This window comes from Scheffersomyces stipitis, chromosome 3 (genome assembly GCF_000209165.1).
Source record: "Scheffersomyces stipitis CBS 6054 chromosome 3, complete sequence".
NCBI classification, from domain to species: Eukaryota; Fungi; Ascomycota; class Pichiomycetes; order Serinales; family Debaryomycetaceae; genus Scheffersomyces; species Scheffersomyces stipitis.
Window position 1 is genome coordinate 920,022 of NC_009043.1, and position 14,341 is coordinate 934,362.

A 14,341-nucleotide genomic window follows, 5' to 3' on the forward strand; every position below is an offset into this window, starting at 1 on the left:
CCACAGCAATATCTTTAATTGCTTCTGTGGCACTACAAGTACACTTTGCAATACCCATTGCACATCACACTGAGCTATTCAATTGCATGTCCAGTGTACATCTGAATGCCCAACTATACCTGGCTACTGCTAATACTTTGTAAGTGAATATGATTGAAAATAGACACTTCAGTTGCAGCTTTAAGTTCAATAAGTGAAGTCGGCCCTATTGATTTGCGCACTCCGTCATACAGAAGCGCATTTTTTATTGGTGCCAAACACCGCATTACATCATGGCGGCGGCTAACAATTCAATTCGGCAATTAGCCGATTCGAGCTAACACACTTTAGAGATGCCACTGAATTGGAGCAGGGTCGAGCAGATATATTACTCTGTCCAATTGGTCAATCTACAATTCAGACTCTCCTTCTATGTTGAAATTCGTTAGCCAAGGAACTCTTCAAATCTTCTGATCTTCCCCACCTTCAAAGCTTTTGGGTCATTCACGACCTCTATACAATTTTTTTGACTCTCCTGAGTCAACCATAGTTAATGAATCCTACTTATCTTCTTCAATCCATTTTTAGAGCAATTCTTTTCTTCTCATAAGGGCTCGACTATATCTGTTGCCCGTTGGCTTATATCGGATATCTGCCTCTTGAAAGTCTCCAATCGAGAAACTGCAGCTGCCGATAACTACCAACCTTCTCCACTTATTTTAATTATAAAGAGCAACATCTCCACACAAAAATATTTCTACCTACGAGGTCGTGAATTAGACTATACGAAGATAAGTCGGTATTATTAGTCTAGTTTGAATAAGGCTAGAACCCATACTTGTCAATTGTCTAATCATCACCAAATCGTCTAGTCAAACTTCTAAAAGGACTTCATTCCATCGGATCATCTCATTCGCATCATTCATTTTAGCAAATGGAGATTCCTCTCAAATCACAACCCAAAGTCTCAACCGCCAATTTCACTGCCGACTCGGCATTTCCTGTTGACCCGTTGGCAAGAACTACTCCAACTCCAGGTGCAGAAAGTGATGCTTCTTCTCAGTTGAACTCAGAATTGCTCAAAGTCAGACGCAGCAATAATCCACTGAACAATAGTAAAAATGATTCTACTGATCTCACACCACTTAATTCCACTGCTCAGCTCAAGAGCTACAAGCTTAGTAGACGTTATTCGGAAACTGAGAAGAATAACTTTGATCTGGAAACAGGACATCGTCTCTACGATGATGGTAAAATCAGACCCCAAGTTCTCAGAAACGATTCATACAGACAAGATGTGTACGATCTCAGTCGCAACAATACCTACGGCACTCTCATGCTGGAGAATGACCCTAGCCGAAGTAGGACTCAGAGTCCAGCCAAGATTTATTCCAGATCTCATGACGAGTATATGGATGGAAGTAGCGAGGGAGTATTAGGACTAGAAGACGAGTACATTCCTGGTTTGAACTTTGCCGATTTGATATACCGTTGGAACAAGAATATTTCTGATCAGAATCTTGTGGACATCAACGAGTCGAGAGGTCAGCTATATGATCTCAAACAACAAACTTCTAACACTTCTTCTACAACCAGTATGACTAATACACCTCTGAGTAGAGACGCCTCTTACTTGGATTTGAATCAATTGCATGCCCAAGTGGCCCCACAACCCATCAGATTACGAAACCAGACTTCTTCCAACATGTATTCGTTTTCCAAATTGCACGATTTTATGAAACTCAGACCACATTCAAAAGGCGACGAGCGGCCCAGTCGTGAGCCCAACCTCAGCACTGTAACACTAACATCTTCAGATGATACCACTAGTAATGTAGATAACGATACAGATCATAAGAACAAGAAACAAAAATCTGTAATTAACCCAGCGACAGGAGACATAAACTACGAATGGATCCTTAGCAGCTTACCACCAAATTTTAATGATTTGCCATATTCCCAGCGCAAGAAGTTGGTTAGATCATTTTCCGAGTCAATTGACTACTCGCAGTTCTCATTATTTGCAAAGAACTATTTGCAAGTGAAGCCAGGTAGTTCTGGCTCGGAAAGAACACCCAGAAGTGCCGGCATTGGCTCCAACAACAGTAGTTTTGCCAGAAGGCCCAGAATGAACAGTCTCAACACTGTAGCAGGTAGGTTGTTGGCCCGGACTTCTACTTCGGACTTGAAGAGATTGTCTGAATTAAACAAACCAAAAGTAAATGTAGACGAAAAAGGTGCAATTGTCATGGACCATGAGCTTGGAAAAGTGATTGGATTTGGAGCTTGGGGAACGATTCGTGAGTGCACGGACAGACACGGCACGGTTCGTGCAATTAAAATTGTTAAGTCGAGTTATGATTATGATGGAACTCCATCTCCGCGTAGTCAATCTCCGAGCAAAGCTGACATAAATAGTTTGAAGCACCTGAACCCTAAGGTACTTGAAGTCTTCAAGAAGGAAATCAATATCTGGAAAGAATTGCATCATGAAAATATCTTGCCTCTTCTCAAGCATCTTGAGACAGATTACGCCATCTTCTGTATTACCAACAGAATCTATGGTGGCACCTTATTTGAGTTGGTGTCATCATGGGGAATCTTTAACAGTGGCATTAACAGCACTTCAGGTCCTTTGGAGTTCCTGATTGAATCTCAACAGGAGCGATTGAAGAAGGTTATACTTTGTACGAAGCAGATAGTCAAAGCTTTGTTGTACATGCACGAGGAAAAAGGAATTGTGCACGGAGATTTGAAGTTGGAAAATGTATTGGTAGAAGAGGATTCGGACAAGGGCTACAAAATGATTCTTTGTGACTTTGGCATGTCGAAAGCATATACGAGTAGAATCAGCAGAAAGTCCTCGGCAAGATACCTTCCTAATAATATCTTTGCCATGGTAGACGAAGACACCTTAATGATGAGAAGCAAATCCTCCAACACCACCATGAGAAAGCCATACCAGGGTGGAGATTCTGAGAATACAAAGAACTTAAATGTAGCAAAGGACGATTCAAGAATAGGGCTTTCCAATCTAATGAAGCCTCATGGCCCCTCAATGCAATCTGTGGATCTTACTCCTTCACAATCGTCATCCAGAGCTAATTGGAAAGAATTTGATTTCAGAAGGAAGAGTAACCACAAGGAAGACGAAGGAATCGACTCCGATTTGCCTCATAGTCATATTGGATCTCTTCCTTATGCTTCTCCGGAATTGCTTTCTCCCTCTCCGCCTCCATTGGGGCCACTGGCTGATATATGGGCGCTTGGGGTCTTGATGTACACCATGTGTGTCGGCAAGCTTCCATTCCAACATCAGTATGAACCCAGACTTCGTGCGATTATCTTTGCAGGAAAATATAATAGAGAGGAATTGAGAAAGGCCTGCCTTTTAGAATGGATTTTCAATGAGAAAGCAGCTAAAGGTGATGCAGACGAAGCATTACCGGCTAGTTTAATGATACAATCTCCATCTTTGGTTGATCTTAGAAGACAGCAGGAATTAGTGGATTTGCACCAGACTTGGTTAAAATACAAAGACTCTCACGAATTTCAATGGCTATTTGATATCATTACAGGATGTTTGGAAAAGGATATAACCAAGAGATGGGATCTTGAAATGGTGAGCCACTGTCTTGAAGTTCACACTCCGACAAAATAGACATATTATGCAATCGACTAAGTAATCGCATGTAATATAAATAGACCAAGTGATTATTTCACTTAACAAAAGGAAACGACGGTAATATTAAATAAGGCATCTAATCAACGAAATTATACAAAATAAATACGTAAACTACTCATTCTTCATCTTCAACCTGGATAACAATTTTACCACTAGCCTTACCTGACTTCAATCTGTCAAAAGCCTGGTCGAATTCACTCCATTTGTAGGTGCTATCAATCCAGGTCTTGATCTTTCCTTCCTCGGCCAACTTTACACCTTCGCCCAACCACCAGTCGCCACCAGCCAAGGTGAATAAATGGTATTTGTAGAAACTCAAACCCAAAGCGGAAAGAAAGATCTTGAATGCAGTGGTTATAATTTTGACAACAAACTTGAAGGAAAGTGAATGGCCATCATAGTCACCGACAATAGTTACGTAGGTACCTCCTTTGGGTGGCAATATATGCTTGATTTGAGGGAACAATTCAGTACCACCAACCGTATCTGCGATGAAATCAAACTCACCAGTCTCTTTAACCGATTCCAAGGCAGCATTTGCAAGACTTTCTTTGTTATAATCTATAGTAGAGTTTACACCTAACTTGGTAACGAAAGGCTCAGATTTGCTAGAGCAAGTAGCAACAATTTCTTTAGCACCTTTAACCTTTGCGAGCTGGATAACATGTCTACCCACCGAGGTGTTTCCTCCCAAGACTAACAACTTCTTGTCCTTCAAATCGGCAAAACTGCAAATAGTATGAGCAGTTCCAAACACCAAGGGCAACGATGCAGCTTCCACTAAAGAGAAGTTTTCTGCGACCTTTGTGATAGAATTGTCACCTTCAATTGTAGAATCAACCAAGATATACTCAGCAAGAGTACCCTTTCCAAAAGGGTGGCAATAGAAGCCGTGGACCCTATCGCCGATCTTGAGACCTTTTTGAGCAGCTGCCTCTGCTCCAATTGCAACTACCACACCAGCATAGTCTCTGCCTATTCCTTGCTGAGAGTTGAAGATGGAAGTAAATCTGCCAGCAAAATTATAAAGCTTCTCGTCGACTGGATTAAGCGAGACAGTCAGAACCTTGACCAATATATTGTTTGGTTTAACAGAATAGGTGCCGTTGCCTGCTGGAACCAATTTGATAGTTTGTTCGGTAATAGTGATGGGAGCACCAGAATGGGGGTAGGTGTATGCCTTGTAATTTAAGGCCTCGGATGTAAAAGTCATTGTAATAAATAGGGGGACTTAGAGACAGTTAAGCACAATAGTCTTCACTTGAGCTGAAAATGAGTCCAAAGAAACTGAGATGAAGAGATGTAAATACCCTAAAATGGGGTTGGTTTTCTCGTCTTTTTATTTCTGAAAATTATTATCGCAGCCACGGCCGTACAGTTATTATTTCGCAGTGAAGAATGTAAAATCTAAAAAAATAATATTGCGCTATGAACCACTCTATAGCCGTAGCCAAATCACAAGATCATCTTAGAAGCCAGTAGAAGCACATCGGATTCCAGAGGAGTTACAAAGTGCAGATAAGGATTTATCTTGCCACTGTCCCCGCAATCAAGTCAGAGGAGGATCGGGCGGCTACTGAGAACCATCCCTAACATCCGCTACAGTGCGAAATACCCCATGGACTAGAAGTTCGAGATTGTGGCCTTGAGGCTGGAGTACTGCGGCATGGATGCTATCCAAATTTGGTATTCTCGTCTTGATTACAGTGTTCCAAGTCAGGATGTTCGTAGTGGTTTCTATTAGCGAGCTGTTCAATTTAAGCCAAGTTAAGATAAACTTTAGAAGTGTCCTTAACGAAGAGCATATCGGAAATTTCTCATTCTGATTTCTCGTATCTGGCAAAAAATTTCACCAGTATACATTCACTTGATTTACATTTCGAACCAATCGATAACTGAAAAGTAATCCAACAATTGCTGGGGTTTCAACTTCAAATAGCGAGTCAGCTTCCGTATCCAGTCTTGTATATACATAGTTCAATTCATCAATGGTAGTAACTTTGCCGGAAGGCTACAGCTTTCGTGCTCTCGAGCTTCTGGACTACGCCAAATATATAGAAACCTTGAAGGTGTTGACCACAGTGGGAGAAATTTCTCTGGAATCATTTGCTGAACTTTTCAACCATTGGAAGGAACATCCTCATATTTACCAGCCTCATGTCATAGCCAATACCGAGGGTTTAGTCGTGGCCACAGGAATGTTGTTGGTAGAAAGAAAATTGATCCATGAATGTGGAAAAGTAGGTCACATTGAAGATATCTCGGTTGCAGGCTCTGAACAAGGCAAGAAATTGGGTTTGTCCATGATCACCGGCTTGACTGAATTGGCCGAAAAACAAGGTTGCTACAAGGTCATCTTGGACTGTTCTCCACACAACGTTGGTTTCTACGAAAAGTGTGGCTACGCAAACAGTGGTGTAGAGATGGTCAAGAGATTCTCTTGACAAAGTCATCAATAAAATGATTTATAGTTATTTATTCAATTATACATATTATACAATGTCAAATAGAACCATATAGATTCTAGATCTTCTCGAGAGCCTAAATGTAGTGTTAGTATGAATACATCATTTCTGATATCATTTGAGTCATATACGTACCTCCAACGACACTATCGAGTTTCCTCTCACGACCTAAAGTTGTTAGTAGTCTGCAAGAAATTCTTTCATGAATATCTTTCTAAATACATACAATTGTTCCTATGCTGACTTTTTCACCGTTCTGTAACTCTTCAAGAGCGTCTGCTAATGTCACATTCAAGAACACCTACAGCATGTTAGTATTGGCATTTGGGCTTCTAATACGATTCTGTTGTGAAAACCAAATCTTAAAACATCAACTATACGTACATCGTATCCTCGCAATGTGCCAGTCACTTTTCTTGTACCATTTAGCTGTATCAGCAACTTCTTATCCATATACTATAGTAGGTTAGTAAGAGTTAAGTAAAATCGTTTGGAACTAGACAACGCAAAAACTTCCAAGAAAGCAACATACACTTTTCAATTCAGGAGCAGACACCATTGTGACCACTATTATGCTATTTTAAATTAGATATGCTTGCTCTAGAGTGAAACTAGTAATGGATCTTCTTAACTAAGAAGAAATAGACATCGCGATATTCGCACTCAAAGTGAAAATCGCGCTTAATTCTACTGTTGATATTTCAGATCAAAAAAACAACCAGAATCATATACATTCCAGCTTTCTAAGATTACATCCTAGCCTTCTTTTCTTCGCAGCAAAATATAAAGAAATGTTTATATAAAAGATATACCTATCATAATGAGTAACATACGCGATATCACGTCGCTTTCAGACTTGTTGGCCACGTCTCCAAGCCAACCACTACATGAACCATCCAGCAATAAGAGCCCAGCATCCACTTTAAATCTTGCAGCACTGATATTAGTGAAGAAGACAGCAGAAGACTCAACTCTGAACAATGATGCGGAAGAAGAGCTTGACGAAAGCGAAATAGGAGATCGTACTATAGTAAGCGATTCAACAGAAACACCACAAAAAGATAAAGTACTAGCAGAATCACAGTCCCAATCGATATCTCGAAATACTACAGAAAGTCAACTTCCACAACAATTGACCCCAGAAATTGTTAATACTGATAACATAGAGACTCTGGAACAAAGCACAAGCGTTGAATTAAGCAACGTAGAAATTTTACTCCTGAAACAAAGTGAAAAGATATCTCTACAAGATGAACTCAAGGACAAGGTGCGACAGTGTTCAGATTTAAAGGCCACTGTGGAAGATTTGAGAGCAAGAATAAAGTACTTGAAAGAACAGAAACGTAGAAAGGACAACAAGCGCACTTTGGAATTGTTGTTGGAAGAGAACAATAATGACTACAACGAAGGACGAGTTCATCAGGATGAAACTCAGACTATGTTGAATGAAGAAGATGACGAAGATTACATTCTCAAAAACTTGAATGTGCTCCCTTCTAATGACTGGGGTGAAAGATTGGACCAGATCCGAAGATTTGTTCCATACCTTGAACTTGACAATATAGGCACATCTAACTTCTATAGTACCAGCAACGAATTGCAGAGAGTCATACAGTTTGTCTTATTGTCTCCATTATTATTCAAGATTCCATTCAAGCTAGTCATTAACGCTAGAGATGAGACCTTGACTGAAATCATTCTTCAAGATTCAAGTGCGTCAATAATAGAATCTCTGCCTCTAACTACTTTAAGCATGTTGTCAACCTCGCTTAAACATACAATTGTCAGAAACTATATACCCAAGAAAAAGATCAACTTAATAGTGTTTGGTCTTAGCTCGCTCTCTATGTTGATACACAGAAGAATATCGACCTTCTACAATCTTATGCGTACCTTCTCGTCGATATTACGAGATAGGAAGAAGTTTTCTTCATTATTACTGGAACAAGAATTGCAGGATAACATCCAATTGTTTGCCATGTTGAAGTCGATTGACAATCTAGAGTTTCTAGTAGAGAAGAACAACATTCATTACGTTCTAAGGTTGACATGGCAAGTCAAACTACAGAACAAAATCACTGCAGAATGTGCTACTGATTTGCGTTTGCATGTTTTTGTTATCGATGATGCTCACGACGACGAATTAGTTAAGAGTGCAGATGCATTATTCACAAAATTGATTAATGAATACGGGGTCATCAATTCATTCAAGATAGTCTTGGAGAATACCTTCAATATCACAGTAGATGAAAAAACAGATTAAAATTAAGTTTGTTTTTATGCATTGTCACTATTTAAGTGTAGCTCTATACATAGTTTTGATAGAAAAGATCTCTTTCTAGAGTCAATAGATGTTGTTAGAATGAAAAGTTAACGTTCTCATTTTCAAAATCAAACGAAATAGCATCTAGTTCACCTTGCCTCGTATGGTAGAACTGATTGCTCAAACGTTCGATGAACCATTCGTTACAGAACGTAGTCAACTGCAAAATGAAGATTGTTTTCTCGTTGGCTCTGTCGAAATCGTGAAGGGGCAAGTACTCGAACTTATTATCGTCCTTCTTAGTCACTGCAGTTGAGTCATTGGCACCTGCATGAGCATTTGGTTGTTCAGCTTCATCATCAGCTTCTTTGGCAAGTTCATTAGCCTTGAGGGATTCCCCAAACTTCTGGTACAAGTAGCTTTCAAGTCCATTGATCAAATCGTAACGAATATCTTCCCATTCCATTCCAAGCAATTTATTCCCAATGGACTTTTTGTATCGGAAATATCTATAGAGCCAGTTACCCAAAATGGTAGTCTTCTTGTTGAAGGAAGCAGTGCTGGCTTTGGAAGATGTACGCACTTGTCGCACCACTGGTCTCGACAGCTCTACGATGTGATGGTATGTATCTACAGCTACGTGATCATCGGGATGAGATGGTACTCTTGGAGACTGGCAATATTCCTTGATCAATTCGTCCACATCGTCAATTGGAAATTGAAGCACTTCGATATTGGACTTTAATTTGCTGTTCTGATGTTTCAAGAAATCACCAGTTCCGACCGTTTCGTCACTGTCATCCTTTTTCAGCTTCTCAACGGAGAATGTAATTACATTCTTTGCCAATGGTGAGGGTACTAACGTTTGATGTAATGCCAAGTTTCTTTTTCCTCTCTTTCTCTTAGTTGCATTTTCATCATTATATGGTCTTTTTCTTGTACTTTCGCCGTTTTCTGTTTTCAACTCATGGTCTTCATTTTCGTTATCATCAGTAAATGACTCGTCCTCATTTTCCAACTTCTTAGCCTTGTTTCCTCTTTTAGGTGAATTGTTGTGTTCTTCATCATTGAGATATCTAATTCTGGTCTGTAACATCTTTTCAGAGTATTCTATTTCGAACTCTGTGTCTTTATCGAACTTGGCCAATTCATCTTCAGGAATAAGTTCCACAGGAGGAATAGTCTTTCCACCGAATGGGTTCTTTTCAAGCTGTTCTGGCGTAAAGTCTGTCTCCAAATAGGTGTATAACAACCAAAGCATCCGTTTGGCCCTGTTAGCAGGGTGTATTTTTGAATTCAAAAAGAACTCAGAAAAATTATTGGACGCAGCGTCTGCCTCGAACATGGGAATTCCATGGGCATAGTTGCTGAGCAAGAAGATGATCTGGATGATGTTGGTGTTGGGCTTCTCTGCTGCTGGATGTTCCAATATTTCGTCTAGGTCTTTGGGTATATTCTCATCTTCACAAACAGCTTTCAATATAGATTTCAATCTAGGAGTATCCTGAAGAGGCTTGGAACCACCAAATTGAGGGTCAGCTTGTAAGGAAGGAATAGAATGGTATGTTCTCAAGGTAGATCTCATTTCTGGAACAAAGTTGATGGTAGTATTCATACGGCCTGCGTTGACAAGTAAACAAACCTTGCTGACGGATTTTCCCAGTTCCTTATATCTGATCATTCTTTCTTTCAAGACTTTGGAGCATTTACTGGACTCCACTAAAGTACGAATATAGAGATCAGAAAACGGGATTTTGGCATCATTGTTGGCGTTGGTGACTTCACAAAACGGAAAGTTGTTGGTGAAGCAAGCAGTTTCGTCATCAAAGAGTGCCTTTAAAAAGTCGTATTGGATATCCTTTCTCCAGAAAGGCTCACCATCAGACTTTTTTAAATGTCTACATTTTGGTACAGTTGAGTTTGTGTACTTTCTCTTTTTTCTTTTACCGGAAGCTTTGGTCTCATCTCCATTACTCGTGGCAGTAGTTCCATTGGACACTGAAGTGGTCATGGAAGCGCCTGCAGTCGATGTGTTCACATCTGTTTCGTAATCTTCTTCTTCTTCTTCTGTTTGATTTGCATTAATCAAGTTGGAAATGGAGCTAGTCTTCACAGGAGGTTCTTCGTCTACCAAGGTCGATATGGAAAAAGGTTTGGAAGTCGCTGGAGTTGTTGAAAGTGACACATTACTGCTTATAGGGAGAGGAGGAGGAGGATTAGACTCGCCAGAGGTAATATCAGCAATGGTAATAGGAGCTTTTACAACAACTGGAGCCGAGTCGGTACTATTGACGTGAAGAGGCATTGCAGATGATCGTATGCTAGACGAGCTAGAACCATTGACAGGTTCTGGCACAACTGGCTTGGCTGGAGTATAAGTATCGTGGATAGGATCGTAACTCATAGTACAATACGGTGTCTCAAGATAGTAATGATATTAATTTGATGTAATGATCATACAGTAATTTTGCAATAGAAGTATTATGCTGGAGCCTAACAATTGTTTCTAAACTTTATAGTTGCTCAGTTTTTTGTTGTACTCAATTGTTGTGATTTATTGAAATGCTGGACGTGAACTGAAAAATTCGACAATACAAATGCAGCTAGTGGATCAGGATCTGGTGCGAGATCTTGCTGATGTACTTTCTGGTTAGCGATAGAAAAATGGAAGATAGAAGTCGTCTCCAATTCAGTTGGTCAATGTCAGTGTGGTCCGGACTTACGGACAATGCTTAATTCAACTCTGGGCAGATCTCGTGGAATGAAAATTATGGCACTGCGAACTTTGATATGCTGTAGCAATGTTGTAGCAATGTATGGCGATACTGGAAGTATATGGCAGTAAGGCTCTATATGGCTATAGTTAGTGTGGAGTACTTGACTGTCAGTTGTAGTTTACAAGTAATTGTGATGCAAAAAGAAAAGTTGTCCTATTTTCACTACGGCAATTTTTCCATGCTGACAATAAATGCGTGTCGTGAAATGGTTGGTGACAGACCCGTTTGTTGCACTGGTTGAGCATTTCTTGGATCGGCAGGTGGTGGTGGTGAAAAATTGCGACACCGCGACATCGGGCAGACAATTAGATAGAGTTGATATCATGGGCAAAATGCACATGAATACGTTTGAATGATATGGTCAAGACGTATTCTTTAGTTTGTATACATCTGTATGTGAATAGAAGCTTATATAAATAGTTTAACTGTTCTTGTTAAAAAAATCAGTAAATTCTGTTGATGCAACGTAGCAGTAATGGCTGCGAAAATGCACTCTTGATTTGTTTCTCTGCTAGTTTTTCTATACTACAAATACTTCTAGTTGCCCACCTATTGTCTATTTACAGTCTATACTAATCGTACCAAACCATTAAATTCTCAACGACGTTGCCCTGAAGAACCACCCTTCCGTCACTAGTCACATCGATAACAGATTGCTTTCCTGGTCCCGGTCTATGTGGCTCAAACGGAAGGGTCCATATTATCATCCCCGGTTTCACCTGGAGTCCGTTGATCTTTGTAATTCGTAAAACTACACCAATGTCTTTTCCAATAAAGCCTTTCGTATCCTTTGAAGAACTGCCGTCTGACGTCAAGCATATACCATTCTCATTGTAATCATCCTGTCTCATGTTCTGAATATACTCTTGTGTGATCAAAACATTCCTGGTATCGACCTGACCAGCTCTCAACTTCTCTATGCATACACGTAATGCATTCAACTCTGGAACCCAAAGATCACCATCTATAATGATTAAATCCTTTTTATCTGTTTTCTTGCTATCGTAGTACAACTCTGAAACTTCCATCTCATTTATTTCAGTGATATTGCCCATAAATAGATCAAAAACTTCAGTGTCGTGTGGTCTAGAGCATTGCAAGAAGAGAGAATCGTCACTTTGTTTTCCATACATTGTGAATTTGTCAAAAAACGGTTTTGTTAATTCCACGTAACTTCCATCCAACGACGTAGAGGAAAGATAACTTGGTTTCATAAGTGAGTCTTTAAATGTGAAATCTGGCGAGAACAAGTTATCTAATGCGTAGTAGCCAGATTTCAAAAACGTTTTGTCGCCAGAACATTTATTGAATGGGTTTGTTTCACACTGCTCGAATCTGTCAAAGAAAGGGTCTTTCTTTCGGAGGTTATCTACCTTTGGAATCCCGTTGTCAGGCACCAGAGGCAACGTGATATTTCTGAAGTAAACTGCTTCATTGCTGTTTATCAACCTTTCTTCACTCTTTATCATGGACAAGAATCTCTTATACAAGGGATTTCTAAAGTTGTAGACTTCATCAGCATCCTTGCTCGAGTTCATGTAGGAGGGAGTCAACTTATGGTTATACCATAACGGGTGAGCTTCAGTGGAGAACACCCAGTTCTTGTTGGACATCAAATTAGTGTGCAACAACAGCTCGTCCTTCGAATCAAACAATAAGTAAAGATATTTGAGTGTCTCGCCGATGACGAAAGACTCCATTCGGTTCTGGAGTTCTCCTGTCCTGACATCCTGGTACCCATTGAAGCCACACTTGGTCTTAAACTTAGTCTTGAGCAAATTAAGAACCCTCTCACCAATTTGTAGATACATTGGGTCCCTAGTGGCTCTGAACAAGTAGTATGTAGATTCTATGAACTCTGGCCTCAATGGATACCATTCCAAAACTATTGAGTCCTCAGAAGTCAAAGTTTCTCCTTTGGTATAATGGCTATATACCCATCTTTCAGGAATCAGCTCAAAATGGTCCCATATCTTTAGGTACATCAAGTGGGATTTTATTGCATCATTTAATTGTCCTGTAAGCACCTGGAGACCAGTCCAGAATGCCCCTAACAGGTCTATCCAGTTGCTCTGTGATACACCGTCATTTGTTCCTACGTTGCTGAAAATCATCGAGCCCTCAAAAGAGCCTCCACCACGCGCCAGATGAGTAAGAAGAGCCTTGTACGAGGTTTTGAATACAGACCACATAAAGTTGTCGTTGAATATAATCGATGCTTTGGCAGAATACTCGTAGAATGAGTCTATAGAAGCTCCTATCCCCGTCAAAGAATCCTTCCAGGTATTTGCTATAGGGTCTATGGTCATAGGCAACAAATTCAACGGCAGCTTGGAAGCCCACAACTTCCAGAACGTAAGTTGAGTGTAATGTTCGAACTGAGGATCCCCCGTCAACTTCGACAAAAGCGTGAATTCCATCACGGGAGTTGTGGCTCCTGAAGTACAGGCATCTCTTTGCAAAGAAGTGGGCACTTTTAGAACTCCTTTGGCCAAATTGATTCTGGGCACAGGTATACGAGTGGACGTCTTATAGGCTGGTATTAGACGTAATCCAAGATCATAGGCTAATTCCAATAAAAATCCGTCATATGCAGCAGAGATAGCCTGTAATCTTCTGTATCTTGCCGGTACTACTCCACTATTAGTTACATCTGTGAGGAGCAAATGAGCAGAGAGCAAGCCTCCCAAAGATCTGATAGAAAACTCAAATACTTGTACTATTGTATCCTGATTGAATATATCTCTGTTGTTGTAGAGGTACTCGAGCATCTGCTCCAATTGGTCCCACTCTTCCATAATTATAAGAGTGTCCAAATTGTCTAATACTGTCAGAGAAGTGTTACCCAAAGCGTCGTTTCTCGCAGTATTGGTGTTGTCTTCATAGTCAGGACCATACGGCTCACAGGTAATTGGCCGTACTTCATCAGCAGGAAACCCATATTTCATATACGAGCTCCAGGCATGCAGAAAGAGATCGTGAGCCTCGTTCTTGAGATACTCAATATGATCTGGAGTGAACGAAGAGTTGAATATATTAGAATCAGTTCCAAGGGCTTTTCCCACGAACAAAGTTATGAACACCAATACATAACTGCTGTGGACAAGTCGGAAGATCATTGAAAGTCGTACCTGCAAGTCTTGTTATTATGATTCTGGGGTATATCTGTTCT

General features: G+C 40.2%; 5 protein-coding genes across 5 annotated transcripts; 3 read left to right on the top strand and 2 right to left on the bottom strand. All coding sequences in view use genetic code 12, as the record gives it.

Annotated features, from left to right (window-relative positions):
* Positions 1–574: 574 nt before the first annotated feature.
* KKR1 (Ca2+/calmodulin-dependent protein kinase) lies at positions 575–4,325 on the top strand. The gene is made up of 2 exons (XM_001383425.1): positions 575–1,501; positions 1,529–4,325. Exons 1-2 carry the CDS (start codon positions 914–916, stop codon positions 3,638–3,640), a joined length of 2,700 nt encoding a protein of 899 aa, XP_001383462.2. The 5' UTR covers positions 575–913; the 3' UTR covers positions 3,641–4,325.
* Positions 4,326–5,438: 1,113 nt separating this feature from the next.
* On the top strand, positions 5,439–6,197 carry GNA1 (glucosamine-phosphate N-acetyltransferase). The gene has a single exon (XM_001383426.1). It carries the CDS (start codon positions 5,653–5,655, stop codon positions 6,106–6,108), a length of 456 nt encoding a protein of 151 aa, XP_001383463.2. The 5' UTR covers positions 5,439–5,652; the 3' UTR covers positions 6,109–6,197.
* Positions 6,198–6,949: 752 nt separating this feature from the next.
* PICST_30782 (predicted protein) lies at positions 6,950–8,375 on the top strand (the record flags this gene model as incomplete). The annotated part of the gene is made up of 2 exons (XM_001383427.1): positions 6,950–8,323; positions 8,373–8,375. 2 exons carry the CDS (start codon positions 6,950–6,952, stop codon positions 8,373–8,375), a joined length of 1,377 nt encoding a protein of 458 aa, XP_001383464.2.
* Positions 8,376–8,390: 15 nt separating this feature from the next.
* Positions 8,391–10,502, bottom strand: PICST_82784 (predicted protein). Its single transcript, XM_001383769.1, is given in 3 exon segments — positions 8,391–9,194; positions 9,213–9,283; positions 9,335–10,502. 3 exon segments carry the CDS (start codon positions 10,401–10,403, stop codon positions 8,487–8,489), a joined length of 1,848 nt encoding a protein of 615 aa, XP_001383806.2. The 5' UTR covers positions 10,404–10,502; the 3' UTR covers positions 8,391–8,486.
* A 1,239-nt stretch (positions 10,503–11,741) lies between these two features.
* MLN1 (alpha-mannosidase) lies at positions 11,742–14,288 on the bottom strand (the record flags this gene model as incomplete). The annotated part of the gene is made up of 1 exon (XM_001383770.1): positions 11,742–14,288. One exon carries the CDS (start codon positions 14,286–14,288, stop codon positions 11,742–11,744), a length of 2,547 nt encoding a protein of 848 aa, XP_001383807.2.
* Between the last annotated feature and the right edge of the window lie 53 nt (positions 14,289–14,341).